The 22,633-nt window shown below is 40.6% G+C and overlaps 1 protein-coding gene across 1 annotated transcript in view; it reads right to left on the reverse strand.

The window, feature by feature from the left end:
- IL17REL (interleukin 17 receptor E like) overlaps positions 1–22,633 on the reverse strand; it is a 111,297-nt gene that overhangs the window by 43,165 nt on the left and 45,499 nt on the right. The window contains exons 3-5 of the mRNA XM_056573736.1: positions 6,323–6,472; positions 4,392–4,498; positions 2,588–2,702 (exon numbers count right to left, since the gene is read on the reverse strand). Coding sequence (XP_056429711.1) covers positions 2,588–2,702; positions 4,392–4,498; positions 6,323–6,467 — 367 coding nt within the window. The 5' untranslated portion in view covers positions 6,468–6,472. The remainder of the gene's footprint in view (positions 1–2,587; positions 2,703–4,391; positions 4,499–6,322; positions 6,473–22,633) is intronic.

Here is a 22,633-nt window from a genome sequence, read left to right on the forward strand (position 1 = left end):
TAAAGCGCCTGTCTTTAGTAAGTCTGGGCAGTATTTATTTTCTGGCACTAAAAAATTTTTATTTAGTTTTTTTCAGCTAAAGCCAAAAGTGGATCTAGCAGAAAGGAAAGGTAAATCTGGGTTCACATATGTTTGGCGTCCGGCTTGGTTCCCTCTGGCATGCATTGGAGAGAAACTGATGCTAGAATTGATCCCATTCATTTGAATGTGACAGTTAACAATCTTACAGCATCTCAATTTTGACGCCGAATTTACAACTGATGACAACTGATGCACGTTGTCATGAGTTATGGCATCAGTTGCGTCGAGATCTAGGAAGAGTTCACCTATGTCGGATGCCGGACATATGTTAACCCAGCCTTAAAGTCTTTCCTTTCTATTTACAATTCTCTTTGAATCCACTCCTGGATTTGGAAATCTGTTGTAATTTTTCAAAAACTGCTGTGTGTTACACCAGCCTTAGGCTACCCATTGAAATTCTACTTCTATATAGCGTAGCATATAGTGGGCCAAGTCTTATGTACAAATAAGTATGTGTGTGCTTTTTATTCTTAAAGGTGTACTCCGGTGGAAAACTTTTTTTTTTTTTTTAAATCAACTGGTGGCAGAAAGTACTTCTATTACAAAATCTCAATCATTCCAGTACTTATTAGCTGCTGAATACTACAGAATAAATTATTTTCTTTTTGGAACACAGAGCTCTCTACTGACATCACAAGCACAGTGCTCTCTGCTGATATCTCTGTCCATTTTAAGAACTGTCCAGAGTAGGAGAAAATCCCCATAGCAAACATATGCTGCTCTGGACAGTTCCTAAAATGGACAGAGATGTCAGCAGAGAGCACTGTGCTCGTGATTCGGCAGAGAGCACTGTGTTCCAAAAAGAAAATAATTTCCTCTGTAGTATTCAGCAGCTAATAAGCACTGGAACGATTCAGATTTTTTAATAGAAGTAATTTACAAATCTGTTTAACTTTCTGGCACCAGTTGATTTAAAAGAAATAAAGTTTTCGACCGGAGTACCCCTTTAACCCCTTAAGGACGCAGGACGTAAATGTACGTCCTGGTGAGGTGGTACTTAACGCACCAGGACGTACATTTACGTCCTAAGCATAACCGCGGGCATCGGAGCGATGCCCGTGTCATGCGCGGCTGATCCCGGCTGCTGATCGCAGCCAGGGACCCGCCGGCAATGGCCGACGCCCGCGATCTCGCGGGCGTCCGCCATTAACCCCTCAGGTGCCGGGATCAATACAGATCCCGGCATCTGCGGGAGTTCGCGATTAAAATGAACGATCGGATCGCCCGCAGCGCTGCTGCGGGGATCCGATCATTCATAACGCCGCACGGAGGTCCCCTCACCTTCCTCCGTGCGGCTCCCGGCGTCTCCTGCTCTGGTCTGTGATCGAGCAGACCAGAGCAGGAGATGACCGATAATACTGATCTGTTCTATGTCCTATACATAGAACAGATCAGTATTAGCAATCATGGTATTGCTATGAATAGTCCCCTATGGGGACTATTCAAGTGTAAAAAAAAATGTAAAAAAATGTAAAAGTAAAAGTAAAAAAAAAGTGAAAAATCCCCTCCCCCAATAAAAAAGTAAAACGTCCGTTTTTTCCTATTTTACCCCCAAAAAGCGTAAAAAACATTTTTTATAGACATATTTGGTATCGCCGCGTGCGTAAATGTCCGAACTATTAAAATAAAATGTTAATGATCCCGTACGGTGAACGGCGTGAACGAAAAAAAATTAAAAAAGTCCAAAATTCCTACTTTTTTAATACATTTTATTAAAAAAAAAATTATAAAAAATGTATTAAAAGTTTTTTATATACAAATGTGGTATCAAAAAAAAGTACAGATCATGGCGCAAAAAATGAGCCCCCATACCGCCGCTTATACGGAAAAATAAAAAAGTTATAGGTCATCAAAATAAAGGGATTATAAACGTACTAATTTGGTTAAAAAGTTTGTGATTTTTTTTAAGCGCAACAATAATATAAAAGTATATAATAATGGGTATCATTTTAATCGTATTGACCCTCAGAATAAAGAACACATGTCATTTTTACCAGAAATTGTACGGCGTGAAAACAAAACCTTCCAAAATTAGCAAAATTGCGTTTTTCGTTTTAATTTCCCCACAAAAATAGTGTTTTTTGGTTGCGCCATACATTTTATGATATAATGAGTGATGTCATTACAAAGGACAACTGGTCGCGCAAAAAACAAGCCCTCATACTAGTCTGTGGATGAAAATATAAAAGAGTTATGATTTTTAGAAGGCGAGGAGGAAAAAATGAAAACGTAAAAATGAAATTGTCTGAGTCCTTAAGGCCAAAATGGGCTGAGTCCTTAAGGGGTTAAGTCTCGCTGTGTTTAAAATCATTTCAGAGTACCCTTTCTTACTAAATCTTTCTAATATTTTAGACTGAATGGAAAAAAATCTTTATCAGGGCTGTTAAAGGAGTACCCCTTTAAATAACTACATGCCTCATTGCTATAATTATCTTACGTTAGTTATAAAACATTTAGTCTGCATCCCCTATATATCTGTGGATGATATTTTATTGTAGTTTCTTACCTTGTACGTGATAATCCTTGCTTATTTCAATGCCACAATAATCTGGCACTGTCCTGATAGTTACAATTACTTGTTCTGAAACACTCACTTCAAAGCAGTTAGCCTGAACTTGGACCTATAATTGGAATGTAGATACTTAACATTTCATTTTTTTTTTATTTTTAACTTTCATTTACTTTATGCTTTAAATGTGCCAGCGTTGATAACATGTTTCATCCTGCCAATATATCAGCTAGTATGAGTAAGATTACTTCCATATTTACTTCCCAATTACTGTCATCCCTGGGATTCCCCATACTGTTTGCCAATAGTAGATAAGACACTTCCTTAAAGGAAAAAAAATCCACTTTTAATTACACAGCTTGCATAGGGTGTATATAAAATGTTGAGTAAATAAAACACAGTGACCATTTTCCCACAACACATTGCAGCTAAGGGTTACTGTAAATACTTTCATTATACAATAAACTCATTTTTAAGCAGATCTTCTATATTACAATAGTCATGCTGTTCCCACAGTTGTTGACCAAAGTTGGTCCTATTAGAGAATATAACAATCATTGATCAATCACTTTTTTTTTATAATAGTAATAATAAAATCTGTCTATACAAAAAGAATGATACTTTTTGTTCCATGTGTAACATATGACTGCTGAGGCCACTGATTGGCCGTAGGGTTCCTATATAGTGTATGATGACATGACCGATGCACTACTGCTGTTAAGGACTCTGGAGGAGTAGCTTAGGTGTTTGGCTGCATTTGCTGTGCCCCTTCATTTCCACTCTGCTCAGCAAAAGCAAGGAGCATATGCTTACAATGGAAGTATATGGGACTTCCGATACAGAACTGCCGAAACCCCCATAGACTTTCATTGTAAATCTGTATACTGCTTTTTATTGTTGTGCAAAGTAGGGGAAAAAGAGGCACAGTGTGTGCAGCTTAGCGTCTCTGCCCTTTCTACCGATAGGTAGAAGTCTCAGCATCTGGACCTCCACTGATACAAACTTTTGACATGTTACTGTGACATGTCAGAAGTTTGTTATAATGTTGGTTACACTCGAAAGTGGTCGTGTTTATCTCTTCTGCCTAATCTGACATGGAGAGATGATCCTGCATTGTGTCCACAATACTTGGCTGTCACTGTACACATCCTAATTATTAGACATTTGCATGATACCTGTGCCAGAGTTTACTTGGCACAGTGCCACATGGTGTGCAGCAGTATCTCTCCAACCTCTTCGTGCAGATTAGTCACGCACACAAGCATGCCACACAGTATGTATATCACACAAGTATACAAAATAAGGCCCTGTTTTTTCAAAATGTGTGAAAGAAAAACAGGAGAGATTTTGCTCACAACAACCAATCACAGCTCAGCTTTCACTTTACCAGAGCTAGTTAGGATATGAAAGCTGAGCTGTGATTCTCTCCAGTTTTTCTCTTACACATTTTGATCATTTGGGGCCTTAATCTGTATACTTGAAGGCACAAAAGAAACGTCATGGTAACATGAAACTGACCGTCAGCTGGTTCATACCCCTGTACCCCTTACTACTATTCCTAGCCAAATATTCCTAGCAAACTAGCTGAAGGTTGTTTGCTGTTCACTGCATATGGATTTGCAAGAAAATTCAAAACTGTTTTACACGTGGATCAATGAGTGCTATGAGAATTACTAAAGCGGTAACAGTGTTGTAGTAGCAGTAAATTTAGAAGTGAGCATAGTTTTCTTTCTTTTTTACCCAAATCGACAGTCCCTTTAAGATTATAATTGAAATTCTTTTAAAAATTATTTAAATTTACCTTATGTTCAGACTTCTTTGCTTTATTCTTTATAAACCTTATGTTCATACATTGGTTCTGTTGAGAGCTCAGTGACATAGTACAGATTTCTACCCCACGGATATTATCTAGAGAACAATTGACCAATTATTAATGGTTACTTATTTACATATTTATGGTAGAAAAAGGGCAAAATAGATGAAGTAATACATTATTTTTTTATTTTCTTTGTGCAAGGTGTTCACAATGAAGTTATAAAAATCCTATTACACATGTAAAATGTATTAACATATGTTCTTGTGTTTGGTAGAGGTGTTAGCATTCAGACTTCCATCGATCAGTGAATTATCCACTATGCTATGGATTGAGCATAACTTTTGATGAGATAACCCCTTTAAAGCTAGGGCTATACAGGGGAGACCTTTGTGCCATTACTAATTGATTTTAACTAAGGAGCTAGAACTACATTCTAAAGGAGTTGTATGCATTCTTGTAAACTGCAGTTGTCACTCACCCAAGCATATGCAAACAGAATTTTTAGACCCCATTCACATGGCAGAATTTCAAAGTGGAATCAGTCGGAAAAATTCAGCTTAGAAATTCCATTGCAGCAGACTCCCATTGTTTTCAATTGTTCTGCTGCCCTGCAGAATATCAACCTGGAAAAATTCTACAGTGTGATAGTGGCTTTAGTTTTTCTATTATGGGTCCCGTAGACTCAATAATGAATTACAAGCATTATAAGCAACACATTGGGCCATGTTCACACGGCAGAATTTCCGCTGTGTGAACATAGCCTAACGGCAGGTTCTGCTGCAGCAGTGTCCAGTTGAATTTGACGGGATTCTTCTGCGCTGTGAACACAGCGGAATTTTCGAGCCAAATGTTTCTGGCACAGACATTACATTTTCCGTGTCGGCTCAAAGAATGAACACGTTCACGTGCACACTATGAGATGGCGCATTCCTCTGCGGTCCTAGCACCAGCATATTATGCCGGCATCCAACAGTTTGCAGAATGTCCGCACTGAGATTTTGCGTGCGGACATTCCGTTGTGGGAACATAGCATAAAACAAATTCAGGCAATTGCCAGGAACTACCACTAGTAGGTGGAATGCTAAACCTGTCAGGCCATTAATTATTTATTCTGAGGTATTTTCATGTCTACGAGAAATAGCAGTATTTTTTTATATGCCAGCTTATAAGAAAAGAAAGAGAAAGAAAGGAGGTATACCATCATCTTAATTATTTAAGAGTTCTTGCTTTAGTTATTAAACAAATCAGTCATCATTATATATAATATAACACAAAATTAAAAGTCACCTTCTGTTGCCAGGAAGTTAAACAGATTTGTAAATGACTTCTATTTAAAAATCTTAATCCTTCCAGTACTTATCAGCTGCTGTATGCTCCACAGGAAGTTCTTTTCTTTTTGATTTTCTTTTCTGACCATAGTGCTCTCTGCTGATACCTCTGTCCATGTCAGGAACTGTACAGAGCTGGAGAGGTTTTCTATGGGGATTTGCTCCTGCTCTAAACAGTTCCTGACATGGACAGAGGTGTCAGCAGAGAGCACTGTGGTCAGGCAGAAAGGAAATTCATAAAGAAAAGCACTTCCTGTGGAGCATACAGCAGCTGATAAGTACTGGATTTTTAAATAGAAGTAATTTACAAATCTGTTTAACATTTCCAACGGAGGACAATTTTTATTGAATTAATCCTGAGTCACATCAAGCTATAATAAACTATAATATGTAATGGTAATGGGAAATGAAAATCACAATAGTGATTTACTAATAAGGATATTGTCGGCTATGACACCCAAACGTAACATCCATTTAATACATTCCTCAAATACATGAAGCCAATAAGAATCTTATCTTTAGTTACGTGCACATAAAGAATGCCTGGACAGAGGCATTGTTAGGGCAAACATTTTATTGAGTTCATACCATCAAGATTTACTGTTCCAATTACATTTAAATGAAGAGAACACCGATTGGACTGTGGACACTTCATGACCGTAGATATTTTCAGATCTTCCAAAACATGAGGTGTTAATGATTCAGGGGCTGCCCGGCAAAACAGGTTTAACATATCATCTGCAAGTAAAGTAATATTACAATAAAATAGGACATAAAATATGTGCTTATAAAGATGGAAATATTTAATTACATGACAAAAAAAATATGTGGACACCTGTTCAACACACTTATATGAACTTGTTGGACTTCTTATTTCAACATCATGAACATTAAAGGAAAATGGTCATCCTGTTCACCCACACTAAACCCAATTCACTGGGTTTTAGCATGGGGGAACAGGAGACTGATGAGGGGTCACGGACATAAATACGTACCTTTGTTCTGGAGATATGTCCCACCAAAGATCCACTTCTATTTCTCTGAATTGTGCGCTGGTGGTGGGCCCACCGGGTCAATTTGAATGTACATTGACGCTGGTCACGTGAGCGCTTAGTCAGCGCATGCACTCACGTGACCATCGACTCCACATCACTAGGACGTGGAGTCACAGACAATGAATATTCAAATTGACCCGGTTGGCCCGCCTCCAGCACGCAATTCAGAGAAAATAGAAGCAGATCTTCAGTGTGGGTGAACAGGATGACCGTTCTCCTTTAATATTAGGTTGGGCAATTTTTGTAGCTAAAACAGATTTCTTTCTTCTGAAAAGCTTTCCAGGAAATGTTGGATTGTGTCTGTATATACTTGTGCCCATTTAACAAAAAAAACTATTGAGAGGTCAAGCACTGTTGTTGGACAAGAAGGTCTGGCTTGTATTCTGCATTGAAATTTATCTTAAAGTTGTACTCCGGTGAAAAACTTTTTTTTTCTAAATCAACTGGTGCCAGAAAGTTAAACAGATTTGTAAATTACTTCTATTAAAAAATCTTAATCCTTCCTGTACTTATTAGCTGCTGAATACTACAGAGGAAATTATTTTCCGTTTTAAACACAGAGCTGTCATCATGAGCACAGTGCTCTCTGCTGACATCTCTGTCCATTTTAGGAACTGTCCCGAGTAAAAGGAAATTCCCATAGCAAACATATGCTGTTCTGGACAGTTCCTAAAATGGAAAAGAATTTCCGCTGTAGTATTCAGCAGCTAATAAGTACAGGAAGGATTAAGATTTTTTAATAGAAGTAATTTACAAATCTGTTTAACTTTCTGGCACCAGTTGATTTAAAAAAAAAATAGTTTTTCACCAGAGTACCCCTTTAAAGGTGTCATGTATGGTCAAGGCTTTGTGCAGGCGACTTAAAGAGGTACTCCGCTGGGAAAAAAAATGTTTAAATCAACAGGTGCCAGAAAGTTAAACAGATTTGTAAATTACTTCTATTAAAAATCCAGTACTTATCAGCTGCTGTATGCTCCACAGGACGTTCTTTTCTTTTTTAATTTCCTTTCTGTCTGACCACAGTGCTCTCTGCTGACGCCTCTGTTCATTTTAGGAACTGTCCAGAGTAGGAGCAAATCCCCATAGCAATCCTACCCTGCTCTGGACAATTTCTGACATGAACAGAGATGTCGGCAGAGAGCACTGTGGTCAGACAGAAAGGAAATTCAAAAAGAAAAGAACTTCCTCTGTAGTATACAGCAGCTGATAAGTACTGGAAGGGTTACGATTTTTTAATAGAAGTAATTTACAATTTTTTTTAACTTTCTTGCACCAGTTCATTTTAAAGAAATTTTTTTCCAGTGGATTACCCCTTTAACCCCTTAACGACCAAGGACATAAATGTACATCCTGATACGCCGGTACTTCGCGCACCAGGACGTACATTTACGTCCAGTACATGACGTGGCAGGTCCCAGCCGCTGATAGCAGCCAGGGACCCACTGGTAATGGCCGACATCCACGATCGCGCGGATGTCTGCCATTAACCCCTCAGATGCTGTGATCAATACAGATCACGGCATCTGCAGCAGTGCGGCTTCATTTTATGCTGATCTGATTGCCCGCGGCATCGCCGCAGGGATCAGATCAGCTATCAGCTAACAATGGTGACATAAGAAGTGTAAAAAAAGAAGTAGAAATTTTTTTTTTAAAGTTCCCTCACCCAATAAAAATGTAAAATGTCCCTTTTACTCATTTTACCCCCAAGAAGTGTAAAAACAAACAAAAAAAAACAAAAAAAAAACGTATAAACATATTTGGTATTGCCGCGTGCATAAATGTCCGAACTATTAAAATATAATGTTAATGATCCCGTACGGTGAACGGCGTGAACGTTAAAAAAAAAAAGTCCAAAATTGCTGCTTTTATGTCCTGTTTTATTTTTAAAAAAATTATGAAAAAATGTATAAAAGTTTTATATACACAAATGTGGTATCAATAAACAGTACAGATCACGGCGCAACAAATGAGCCCTCATACCGCTGCCTATATGGAAAAATGAAAAAGTTAGAGGTTGTCAAAATAGAGGGATTTTAAACGTACCAATTTGGTTAAAAAAGTTTGCGATTTTTTTTTTAAGTGCAACAATAATAGAAAAGTATGTAATAATGGGTATCATTTTTATCAAATTGACCCACTGAATAAAGAACACATGTCATTTAAGGTCAAAATGGTCTTGGTCCTTAAAAGGTTAAAGGGGTACTCCGGTGAAAAACGTTTTTTTTTGTTTTTTTTGTTTTTTAAATAAACTGGTGCCAGAAGTTAAACAGATTTGTAAATGACTTATATTTAAACATCTTAACCCTTCCAGTACTTATCAGATGTTCTGTCTGACCACAGTGCTCTGTGCTAACACCTCTGTCTGTCTCAGGAACTGGATAGGTTTGCTCTGGGGATTTGCTCCTGCTCTTGACAGCTCCTGAGACAGACAGAGGTGTCAGCAGAGAGCACTGGAAAAGAAATTTAAAAAAGAAAAGAATTTCCTGTGGAGCATACAGCAGCTTTTAGGTACTGGAAGGGTTAAGATTTTTAAAAAGAAGTAATTTGCAAATCTGTTTAACTTTCTGGTACCAGTTAATTTAAAAAAAAATGAATTGTTTTTTATCGGAAAACCCTATTAAGTTACTTCTGTCACGCTGGATAGGAATATCTGCAAATTGTTCAAGTTTGAAGCATATAATAGTCTAAATTTCTTTGAAGGCTGCAGAATTAACATTGCTCTTCATCAGGAATAAGAGGCATAGCACAAACTCTGAAAAAAAGGCCCATACCACCTCTTTTCATATAAAGTAAATGGCTAGCAGGAATAGTGAAGAACCAACAGGAGAGTAGGAGTATTAAAGGAATTTTAGATGAACAGGGAAACAAGATATAGAGGAAATAGCAACCAATTATTATTGTAAACTCTATCAGAGGGAAAGTGTGGAAGAAGAGGATAAAATAGAGGAGTATTTGAAAAAATTGGTAATTCCAAAGGTGGGGAATGAATAATTGAGAGGACTTAATGAAGAAATCGCAGTTAAAGGGTACCTCTCATCAAATAAACTTTTGATATATTTTAGATTAATGAATGTTGAATAACTTTCCAATAGCATGTTAATGAAAAATATGCTTCTTTCTATTGTATTTTTCCCGATCAGTCCTGTCAGCAAGCATTTCTGACTCATGCTGGAGTCCTAAACACTCAGAGCTGCCAGCCTGCTTTGTTCACAGCCAAACAGGCTGTGAACAAAGCAGGCTGGCAGCTCTGAGTGTTCTCCTTTGTGAACAAAGCAGACTGGCAGCTCGTAGTGTTTAGGACTCCAGCATGAGTCTGAAATGCTCGCTGCCAGGACTGGTAGGGAGACCCCTAGTGGTCATTTCTTCAAAGTGGAAAATTAAATAGAAAGAAGCATATTTTTTAATAACATGCAATTGTAAAGTTATTCTGCATACATTAATCTATAATATATCAAAAGTTTTTTGATGAGAGGTACCCTTTAAAGAAATGCAAGAAGCCCTTAAGCAAATATCAAGAAATTCCACAACGGGCTCGGATGGGTTTGTTTTTGAAGTGTATAGGAAATTAGGAGATCCATTGTGGTATTTTCTTTTGGAGGTATTTCATGAATCCTTGAAGGTGGGGAAGTTGTCCCCATCCATGCTTGATGCGGTAATTATTTTAATACCAAAAAAGGGAAAGGATAGCAGGGAAATGGATGCCTTCTGGCTAATCTCGCTGGTCAATACTGATGGTAAGATCTTCTCAAAAATATGGGTAGTGAGGTTGGCCAAGGTAATCAATCAAATAATGGGGAAGAGCAGAAGGGATTCATCCCAGGTAGAAGTTTGTTTGAGTATGTGAGAAGATTATACTGTAATATGCAGAATGAATGCAGGGGGCCCCATTCCATTCTGTCTTTGGATGCCAATAAGGCTTTTGACAGGGTGAAATGGGGCTTCCTGTTTAAGGTACTGGGAGAATTTGGCTTGGAAGACAATTTTATTAGAGGAGTTCGAACTATTTATAGTGAACCTCCAGCTAGGATTCAAATAAATGGTGAATTGTCCCCAAGTTTTAGCCTTAGTCGAGGGACCAGACAGGGGTGCCCTTTGTCCCCCCTGCTTTTTGCATTATTCATGGAGCCGTTGGCTTTAAAAATACAAAGTACTGATGGCTTTGAAGGATTTAGGAGTGAGGAAAAAATCCTTTTATACGCAGATGAAGTGGCTTTGTTTGTGCACATCCAAGAAAAAGGTGTCATAGGAGTAATGGGGGAAATAGAAGAATTTGGGGGAAAAGCAGGGTTCAGAATAAATAGGAAGAAATCTGCACTTCTACTACTGGACGAACCAATAGATACACCAATAGGCAATATTAAAATCCTGAATTTAGGAGAGAATTTTGAATACCTTGGATGAATAGTTTCAAATAATATTCAAGAATTTGAGAAACTGAATATTTCTCCGTTGAGGGAAAAATTGTAAATACATGCAAGATATGGAATGAATTGGGATTATAAATGGCTGATAAAATTGCCTTGGTGAAAATGGTACTGTTATCAATGGTGTTGCATTATTTAAATGGGTACTCCGCCCCTAGACATCTCCCACATGTCTACCCATTTGATCCAAAGGATAGGGGATAAGATGTCAGATCGCCGGGGTCCCGCTGCTGGGGACTCCCAGGATCTCGGCTGCGGCACCCCGCTATCATTACTGCACAGAGCACGCTCGCTCTGTGTGTAATGACCGGCAATACAGGGGCTGGAACATGGTGACGTCATGGCTCTGCCCCCTCCTGTTGTCACGGCCCACCTCCTTAATGCAAGTCTATGGGAGGGGACGTGATGGCCACCACGCCCCCTCCCATAGACTTGTATTGAGGGGGCGGGCCGTGACATCATGAGGGGGTGGAGCCGTGATGTAAATAATGCTCCGGCCCCTGTATCGCCGGTCATTACGCACAGAGCGAGCGTGCTCTGTGCAGTAATGATAGCGGGGTGCCGCAGCCGAGATCCTGGGAGTCCCCAGCAGCGAGACCCCGGCGATCTGACATCTTATCCCCTATCCTTTGGATCAAAGGGGTAGACATCTGGGAGATTTTATAGAGTGGGATATTAGCTAAGAGAGAATTTAAAAAAGAGGTTGGTACTCAAGCACTAGATTTGTGGTGGTTGAAATTTAGAAAATTGTTGGGTGTAAGAGGGAGTTTCAAGTTCACACCAATATGGGATAATATACACATAAAAGAATTTGGAAAATCACAGAATTCATGAATTGGAGGAAAAAGGGGAATCGATAAGGTGTTCCATTTATTTGAAGAGGGGAAGTTAAAGGGGTGGACACAAATATGCAATGAGTTTGGATTAGATGTAGAAAATAAATTTGTTTACTTTCAAGTGAAAGCTGCATGGGTGAAGTATAAAGAGAATCTAAAGTGGAATATTGAAATACATGAGATAGTGGATTTGTTGAAGGGAATTAAGGGACAAAAGGTCAAGAATTTGTTAGGGATAGTGTATAGAAATGTGGTGAATGGTATCGGGAGTGTCCAGAAAGTAAAGTGTAAAAAGAGGTGGGAGGAGGAAGTAGGGGATAGTATGGAGGAGGAATGGGATGATGTATTTAAAAAGGTTAAGGGGCCATCTGTCAATATGAACCATTGCGTATCATTTTGGAAATTGAATTGTAGGGTTTACCCCAAAACTCCTAGAGAATAAAAAAGATGCTGTGTGTCCTAAATGTAAGAGAAAAGAAGCGAACTTAATGCACTTAATTTGGGAATGTTGGAGAGTTAGAGAATTTTGGGTGTGGGTTTATAGAAAAATCTTGGAAGATTTCAAGATTACTTTACCAATGGAAGCTAGAAGTGTAATTCTGGTGATGGGAATAAATGTAACAGGGTACGGTAATGTGATTCTCAAAAGAATTGGGTTAGCTAAGGTGATGATATTTAGAAAATGGATGGCTCCGGAGGTACCAACAGAAAAAGAATAAATAAGACTTGTGAATAAGGTTAAAAAAAAATATGAAGAAATCAAGAAAGAAGGAAAAAGAAACTTGGTTATTGTGGAAAAATTAGGGATTAGTTAACATCATGTTTATAGGTCTCAATGTCAGTTTAAGTATATTAATATTGTATGTTTGTTTTTTATGTTTGTAATACATAATAAAAACAATTAAAAAATATATATATTTTATCGCTGCTTTTCACCACTTCACTTGAAACTTGGCATTTCACCAAGCTCCCAATTCACAACATGTGTGCTGATATCTCTTTCAGGAGCTGTTTTGAAATCTATAAGTAAGGGATGCAACAGAGAATAGAATTGTTAAACACCAAAAGATTCAGAATGTTGTGGTCATGCTTTTTGCCCCAAAGCATGTCATAGTTGCTGAATCTAAGCAGACTCAAGTTGCAGTAGCTCTACCAGTGTGGGCTGATTTTTCCTATAACTCTGGGTTCTATGGATACCCAACTAGCAGTGGAAAACTACTTAATTAAAGAAAATGGAATGTGAAAAAATATATAAAATTGTTACATAATTATGTAAATAAAAAAAAAATTAAAATTAAAAATAAATTATATATATACGGTATATATATATATATATATATATATATATATATATATATACAAAAAATAAAAAATAAAACACATGGCACAAGGGAACCCAACCCTTTGCCATAGAATAACCAGCCAAGACTTACATAAAAATATTTCTGTATATTAGGTATTAAAAAACAGTCCTATGTATCAAGACAAAAATTGTGCACATGTTATGGGTTGCCAAACAAAAAACTGGGACTGTTTAACTACCATTTGTGCAAAATTGCTTAAGGGTCGGCTCTCACGAACGGATTTTCGCAGTTGCGGATCCGCTGGTGAAGGCCCCGCTCTATGCTGGCTTTACATGTGCCTGCTGGTAGCGGCAATACGCCGCTACGAGCAGACACACTGCAGTGATGTGCGCGGCGTACTCGCACATCGTGGTCGCTCTCCCTGCTCTGAGCTAGGCAGAGAGCTCCCGCGATGTGCGAGTATACTGCGACTCGCACATCGCAGTGTGTCTGCTGGTAGAGGTGTATTGCCACTACCAGCAGCCACATGTAAAGCCAGCATAGAGCGGGCCTTCACCAGTGGATCCACAGCGTAAAATACGCTGTAAAGCCGCTCGTGTGAACCTATCCTAAAAGTAGCTGTTCATTTAGAACTGAAATACTGTTGTGGTTAAGGGATTTAGGAAACTGACCTGTTCAATACAACTCATACTACCACCAATGTTTATGTAAAGAGATTGCATGGCTGTGTGCAGTGCTGTATTTAGGTTTGTGCTGCTTTAGGCCTAAAATAACCCATGCATCCCAGTAACCGAAATTGACTGCTCCTGTTTAAGACCCACCCTCTGTAATCTCCACCCCTTTCCTCTTCTTGCCTCACATTTTCTCTTTATGTGCCACCCTTTCCTATGTGGTTCCACCTCTTCACCTTAGCACATTAAACAAACATTTATAAAGAGTGCTCATTTTTTTTTTTTTGTTTTGTGTACCATTTCAAATGTTAAAACAAAAGGCAATGTCCAGCGTGGAAGTTCAAGCAATTCTTGGAAGTTTATTCAGCAATTAGCCAACATTGGTACGATTAAGGCTACGCACTGTGGCCGAAACGCGTCACCTGTTTGTCATGTTGGCTAATTGCTGAATAAACTTCCAAGAATTGCTTGAACTTCCACGCTGGACATTGCCTTTTGTCTTTGCTGTTGCTCTGGATCGAGGGTCCAGTCCTAGTCTCGTGTCGTGGAGTGGGTGAGAGGGAGAGCTGTGTCTACCGCTGTTTGCCCATTTCAAATGATTTATCTATTATGAGATAATGATCTCAAAGTAATAAAAAGTTTAAATTCGTAACAAGCATAATAATTTAAACATTTTTACCAAGACCATTCATCCATGTCAAGAATAGTAATGATTCAAAGTCAAGATGCATCTGTCTCCTCATTGGCTCACTGCCCTTTAAAGGGGTACTCCAGTTTAAAAATATATATTTTTTTTTTTATCAACTGGTGCAAGAAAGTTACCGTATATACTCGAGTATAAGCCGACCCGAGTATAAGCCGAGACCCCTAATTTCAACCCAAAATCCCAGGAAAAGTTATTGACTCGAGTATAAGCCTAGGGTGGGAAATACCTCATCCCCCCCTGTCATCATCCAGACCCGTCATTAACATCCTCATCATCATCCCCTTGTCATCATCCCACACATCCCCCCTTCATCATCCCCTTATCATCCCACACATCCCCCCTTCATCATCCCCTTGTCATCATCCCACACATCCCCCCTTCATCATCCCCTTATCATCCCGCACATCCCCCCTTCATCATCCCCTTATCATCCCGCACATCCCCCCTTCATCATCCCCTTATCATCCCACACATCCCCCCTTCATCATCCCCTTTAATCATCCCACACCCCCCCCTTCATCATCCCCACACCCCCCCTTCATCATCCTCTTCTCATCATTCGCCCTCAGTGGTCTTCAACCTGCGGACCTCCAGAGGTTTCCAAACTACAACTCCCAGCAAGCCCGGGCAGCCATCGGCTGTCCGGGCTTGCTGGGAGTTGTAGTTTTGAAACCTCCGGAGGTCCGCAGGTTGAAGACCACTGCGGCCTTCAACATCATCCAGCCCCCCTCTCACCCCCTTTAGTTCTGAGTACTCACCTCCGCTCGGCGCTGGTCCGGTCCTGCAGGGCTGTCCGGAGAGGAGGTGGTCCGGTGAGGAGGTGGTCCGGGCTGCTATCTTCACCGGGGGCGCCTCTTCTCCGCGCTTCCGGTCCGGAATAGAGGCGTTGCCTTGACAATGACGCAGAAGTACGTTGGCAATGAACGCACCTCTGCGTCGTTGTCACGGCAATGTGACTATTCTGAGGCCGGGCCCGAAGCGCTTAGAAGAGGCCTCCCCGGTGAAGATAGCAGCCCGGAACCAGTATCCCACCGGACCACCTCCTCACCGGACAGTCCTGCAGGACCGGACCAGCGCCGAGCGGAGGTGAGTACTCAGAACTAAAGGGGGGTGAGAGGGGCTGGATGATGTTGAAGGCCGCAGTGGTCTTCAACCTGCGGACCTCCGAAGGTTTCAAAACTACAACTCCCAGCAAGCCCGGACAGCCGATGGCTGCCCGGGCTTGCTGGGAGTTGTAGTTTTGAAACCTCTGGAGGTCCGCAGGTTGAAGACCACTGCGGGTGGGGGAGTTCACTCGAGTATAAGCCGAGGGGGGTGTTTTCAGCACGAAAAATCGTGCTGAAAAACTCGGCTTATACTCGAGTATATACGGTAAACAGATTTGTAACTGTCTTCTATTAAAAAATCTTAATCCTTCCAGTACTTATCAGCTGCTGTATGCTCCACAGAAAGTTCTTTTCCTTTTTTTTTCTTCTCTGTCTGACCACAGTGTTCGCTGCTGACACATCTGTCCATGTTAGGAACTGTCCAGAGCAGGAGAGGTTTGCTATGGGGATTTTCTCCTACTTTGGACATTTCCTGACATGGACAAGGAGAGGTGTCAGCAGAGAGCACTGTGGTCAGACAGAACATAAATATACAACTTCCTATGGGGCATACAGCAGCTGATAAGTACTGGAAGGATTAAGATTTTAAATAGAAGTAATTTACAAATCTGTTTAACTTTTTACCACCAGTTGATCTGATATATTTTTTCCACCGGAGTACCCCTTTAATCCATCAACTGTTTAACCCCTTAAGGACTCAGGGTTTTTCCGTTTTTGCACTTTTGTTTTTTCCTCCTTACCTTTTAAAAATCATAACCCTTTCAATTTTCCACCTAAAAATCCATATTATGGCTTATTTTTTGCGTCGCCAATTCTACTTTGCAGTGACATTAGTCATTTTACCCAAAAATGCACGGCGAAACGGAAAAAAAAATCATTGTGCGACAAAATCGAAAAAAAAACGCCATTTTGTAACTTTTGGGGGCTTCCGTTTCTACGCAGTGCATATTTCAGTAACAATTACACCTTATCATTATTCTGTAGGTCCATACGGTTAAAATGATACCCTACTTATATAGGTTTGATTTTGTCGCACTTCTGGAAAAAATCATAACTACATGCAGGAAAATGTATACGTTTAAAAATGTCATCTTCTGACCCCTATAACTTTTTTATTTTTCCACGTACGGGGCGGTATGAGGACTCATTTTTTGTGCAGTGATCTGAAGTTTTTATCGGTATGATTTTTGTTTTGATTGGACTTTTTGATAACTTTTTATTCATTTTTTAATGGTATAAAAAGTGACCAAAATACGCTTTTTTGGACTTTGGAATTTTTTTGCGCGTACGCCATTGACCGTACAGCTTAATTAATGATATATTTTTATAGTTCGGACATGTACGCACGCGGCGATACCACATATGTTTATTTTTTATTTTTTTTACACTGTTTTATTTTTTTTATGGGAAAAGGGGGGTGATTCAAACTTTTATTAGGGAAGGGGTTAAATGACCTTAACCCCTTAAGGACCGGAGGTTTTTCCGTTTTTGCATTTTCGTTTTTTGCTCCTTGCCTTTAAAAAATCATAACTCTTTCAAATTTACACCTAAAAATCCATATGATGGCTTATTTTTTGCGCCACCAATTCTACTTTGTAATGACGTCAGTCATTTTGCCCAAAAATCTATGGTGAAGCGGGAAAAAAAATCATTGTGCGACAAAATTTAAAAAAAAACGCTGTTTTGTAACTTTTGGGGGCTTCCGTTTCTACGTAGTACATTTTTCGGTAAAAATGACACCTGATATGTATTCTGTAGGTCCATACGATTAAAATGATACCCTACTTATATAGGTTTGATTTTGTCAGACTTCTGGAAAAAATCATAACTACATGCAGGAAAATTAATACGTTTAAAATTGTCATCTTCTGACCCCTATAACTTTTTTATTTTTCCGTGTATGGGGTGGTATGAGGGCTCATTTTTTGCGCTGTGATCTGAAGTTTTTAACGGTACCATTTTTGCATTGATAGGACTTATTGATCGCTTTTTATTCATTTTTTCATGATATAAAAAGTGACCAAAAATGCACTATTTTGGACTTTGGAATTTTTTTGCGCGCACGCCATTGACCGTGCGGTTTAATTAACGATATATTTTTATAATTCGGACATTTCCGCACGCGGCGATACCATTTATGTTTATTTTAATTTTTATTTACACTGTGTTTTTTCTTTTATGGGAAAAGGGGGGTGATTCAAACTTTTAATAGGGAAGGGGTTAAATGATGTTTATTCACTTTTTTTTTGCACTTTTTTTTTGCAGTGTTATAGGTCCCATAGGGACCTATAACACTGCACACACTGATCTTTTACATTGATCACTGGTTTCTCATAAGAAACCAGTGATCGATGATTCTGCCGCATGACTGCTCATGCCTGGATCTCAGGCACTGAGCTGTCATTCGGCGATCGGACAGCGAGGAGGCAGGTGGGGGCCCTCCCGCTGTCCTGTCAGCTGTTCGGGATGCCGCGATTTCACCGCGGCTATCCCGAACAGCCCACTGAGCTAGCCGGCATGCTTTCGGTTTCACTTTAGACGCGGCGTTCAACTTTGAACGCCGCGTCTAAAGGGTTAATAGCGCGCGGCACAGCGATCAATGCCGCGCGCTATTAGCCACGGGTCCCGGCCGTTGTTAGAGGCCGGGCCCGACCCGCTATGACGCGGGGCCACGCCGTGGCCCCGCGTTATAGATCGGGAGTGGACACATGACGTTCCAGTACGTCATGTGTCCTTAAGGGGTTAATTAACACTTTTTTTTAACATTTTTTTTGCAGTGTTATAGGTCCCATAGGGACCTATAACACTGCACACACTGATCTCCTATGCTGATCACTGGCGTGCATTAACACGCCTGTGATCAGCATTATCGGCGCTTGACTGCTCCTGCCTGGATCTCAGGCACGGAGCAGTCATTCGTCGATCGGACACCGGGGAGGCAGGTAAGGGCCCTCCCGGTGTCCGAACAGCTGTTCGGGACGCCGCGATTTCACCGCGGCGGTCCCGAACAGCCCGACTGAGCAGCCGGGTCACTTTCAGTTTCACTTTAGAAGCGGCGGTCAGCTTTGACCGCCGCTTCTAAAGGGTTAATACCGCACATCGCCGCGATCGGCGATGTGTGGTATTAGCCGCGGGTCCCGGCCGTTGATTAGCGCCGGGACCGACGCGATATGATGCGTCATATCGCGGGAGCCGGCGCAGGACGTAAATATACGTCCTGCGTCGTTAAGGGGTTAATAAATGAACATATAATGCTGCCTTTAACTCTTTAAGAAGTCCTTATGCCGATGAAACTCTGGTTTACTTGGCGGATGTTGAGGGCTCCTTAAATGCATTTTTTGATCTCCTTTGGTCAAACTTTGGTACTCTTTCGAGCCTGCAGGTCAACTGGACTAAATCTTCCTTGATGCCTATATCTGGGGGGATAGTTCTGTGGACAACTCTCTTGTGTGGCCTTCAGGTAGTGTCTCGGTTTAGGTATCTGGAAGTGGAGGTGTCGGCCTCTTTGCCTGAGTTCCTGTCCTTGAATCTGTACTTCTCGCTAGTGCTGCAGACCACCTACAGACATGGTCCTCCTTACCCTTGTCTTTAGCAGGCAGGGTGAATATTTTAAAGATGATTTATCTCCCCAAATTTCCATATGTTTTCCATCTTTCACCAATTATCCCTCCAAAATTATTTTTCCTCAAATTGAATGGTATTTTGAGATCCCTCTACTGGCAGGACAAGCCTCCGAGATTGAGTCAGGCGCTACTCCAGGTGCTAAAGCAGTGGGGTGGCTTAGCAGCTCTGAACATGCATAACCATTTTCTAGTTATGCGTCCTGGTGGATCGACATGGATCTCTCCAATGTGTTTACGATTCTGGCTGGTGTCCTCATGGGTTCATATGACTTTGACTAACACATTGTACAGGTACACCCCTTCATCTTCTTTGTTGGTTCCTATCAAGACAGTGGCAGTGGTTTGGTCGGTGGTTTCAGGGCGCTTTCCACAGCCAGCAGTTTCTCCTAGAGCATCTCTGTGGGGGAATCCACATTTGGATCACCTGCAGGAGTTGGAGGCGGCCATGTTTTGGAGCACCCATGGGGTCAAGTTTTCTATTCACTTGTTTGGGGAGTGCTATTCGTTCCCTTCATTTGCTGATATGCAAGACCATTTTAATGTCCCTAGGGATGCCGACTTTCGTAATCTCCAGTTGAGACATGCAGTTCTTGCGTATTTTGGCTCCCTGGATGTGGCTCCGGCCTTTACTGAAGTGGAGTTGCTCCTGGGTGCCACTGACCTCTCCAAACCACTTATGCAGGCTTATGCCCTGCTTCAATTGGTCGGTCCGGATCCGTTTGCCTTGACCTATGTGAAGTAGGTGGAGGATATGCCTGGTCTCTCGGAGATGCAGTGGAAGGAGGTTGCTTTGATGTATTATGCAAGGGATATGCTTATTCAGTCTCATTTTATTTTACATCTTTATTATACTCCTGTCCAGGGCCGCCATCAGGGGGGTACAGCCAGTACTCCAGTAAGGGGCCCGAGCCCTAGTTGCACCCTCTGCAGCAGCCTGTATCTCCACCATAGAAGCAGGAGACCACTGTTTAAAGTGGTCTCCTGCTTCCAGGGGCGAACAGAGGGGGCCTGCCACTACCAGAGACATTTTTTTTTCTTTAAATCATGCATGCCCTGTAATATCAGTGCGCTGACTGTCAGGTTGGGGGAGAGCAGGGAGGGACACACCTCCCCCTCCTCTCCCCTCAGACTATTGGTGGAGCAGGCACATGCTTTGTGCTTCCTGCTCTCCACCAACGATCCTGACACCCAGTGGCTACTGAGATGAGAAAGAAAGACTTCCCATGCTCACAGTGGTGTCCTGCCCATCAAAGTAAGTAACTTTCTGGAGAGGCGAGTTGCATTTTGGGGATTAGTGGAAGGTAAATAGGCACTATCTCATGCAACAGCTGAAAGCACCCTGGCTGAGAAACAATGTTATAGTGCCTATTTACCTCCATTTCTTTGTTTCTCAACCAGGGTGCCTCCAGCTGTTGCAAAACTACAACTCCCAGCATGCCTTTGGCTGTGTGGGCATGCTGGGAGTTGTAGTTTTGCAACAGCTGGAGGTGACCTATTTGGAAAACACATCTATCTATCTATCTATCATCTGTCTTTCTCATATCTATTTATCTATATCTCTCTCTGTTTTTCAGTGGGTGTGGTGGCTGATGGGTGGGAGGAAGGAAAGTGATCTCAAACTTTTGAAGCATGGAACTGTGGGATGTGTAGTTTAGAGAACAAAATCCAACAGGAAATATCAATTTCTGGCTGGTAAGTACTAAAATCACCTTATGGTGGATAACCCCTTTAACCCCTTCTCGATATATGACGTATGCATACGTCATGAGCGGGCTCCCGCGATAGAACTGCAATTAATTAAACCGCACGGTCTATGGCGCACACGTAAAAAAATTCCAAAGTAAAAAAAAGCGTATTTTTGGTCACTTTTTATAATATTAAAAAAGAGAACAAAAAGTCCAATCAAAACAAAAATGATACCGATAAAAACGTCAGATCACGGCGCAAAAAAATTTGCCCTCACACCGCCCTGTACGCGGAAAAATAAAAAAGTTATAGGGGTCAAAAGAGGACATTTTTAAACACAAACATTTTCCTGCATGTAGTTATTATTTTTTCCAGAAGTACGACAAAATCAAACCTATATAAGTAGGGTATCATTTTAACCATATGGGCCTACAGAATAAAGAGAATATGTCATTTTTACCGAAAAATGCACTGCGTAGAAGACCCCAAAAGTTACAAAATGGCATTTTTTCTTCAATTTTGTCGCACAATGATTTTTTTTTCCGTTTCGCCGTGGATTATTGGGTAAAATGACCAATGTCACAGCCAGGTAGAATTGGTGGCGCAAAAAATAAGCCATAATGTGGATTTCTAGGTGCAAAATTGAAAGCGTTATGATTTTTAGGTCATGAGGAAAAAATGAAAATGCAAAAACGGAAAAACCCTGCGTCATTAAGGGGTTAATTTAGAGCTCTATTTTGGCTCTTTTATGAAAGGGAGAAGGGAGTCTTCTTGGGGTTTGTATGGTGTGTGTGTGTGTGTGTGTGTTTGTTGTTTGCTGGGCTGTTATACTCCAGGGGTGGCGCAATTGGCCCTATTATTGCACTGATCTATAGTTGTGCTTGGAGATTCTGATTCAGGGATGTAGTCAGTTTGATGGTTATTCTATGTCTGTATGCACATGAGAATCTCCTATTTCATTATTTTGTCGCTCCTGGTGTGTCACCTGGGGTATTGTTGTTATGTTTTGCATTGTTCCAAATTGCCAAAAATAAATTCTAAAAAGAAAAAAAAGCCCTGTAGTTTGCTGTATATGGCTATGATGGATTATTTGATACACCTTGTAGCTCTACAGAATCTGAAAACCTCTAGGTTTTATCCCTCTGTTAACTATGATCGTGGTGGTGAGGAGGTTGTTTGATGTAACTAAAATCAGAGTATTACAATACTCTAATATAATGAGGTTGTCATAGTCACACGCTCCTTTTTATTGTTTCTATACAGAGCTTTCATTTTAATTATATATTTTGACTTTGTCAAAGGCAATTCAATATTTAAAAATTGTCAGGGTTGAAAAAAATTACACTGAAACAGATTAAGAAGAGAAGGTGAAAATGTGCTTGATCATAATGCATATCTGGTAGTCACCTCTGGACATAGAGATCAGGAGATCCACAAACAGATCATGTAATCATAAATAAAAGCAAATGAATGAAGGCATTGGGGTTA

The sequence above is a fragment of the Hyla sarda genome, chromosome 4 (assembly GCF_029499605.1).
Source record: "Hyla sarda isolate aHylSar1 chromosome 4, aHylSar1.hap1, whole genome shotgun sequence".
Taxonomy (NCBI): domain Eukaryota; kingdom Metazoa; phylum Chordata; class Amphibia; order Anura; family Hylidae; genus Hyla; species Hyla sarda.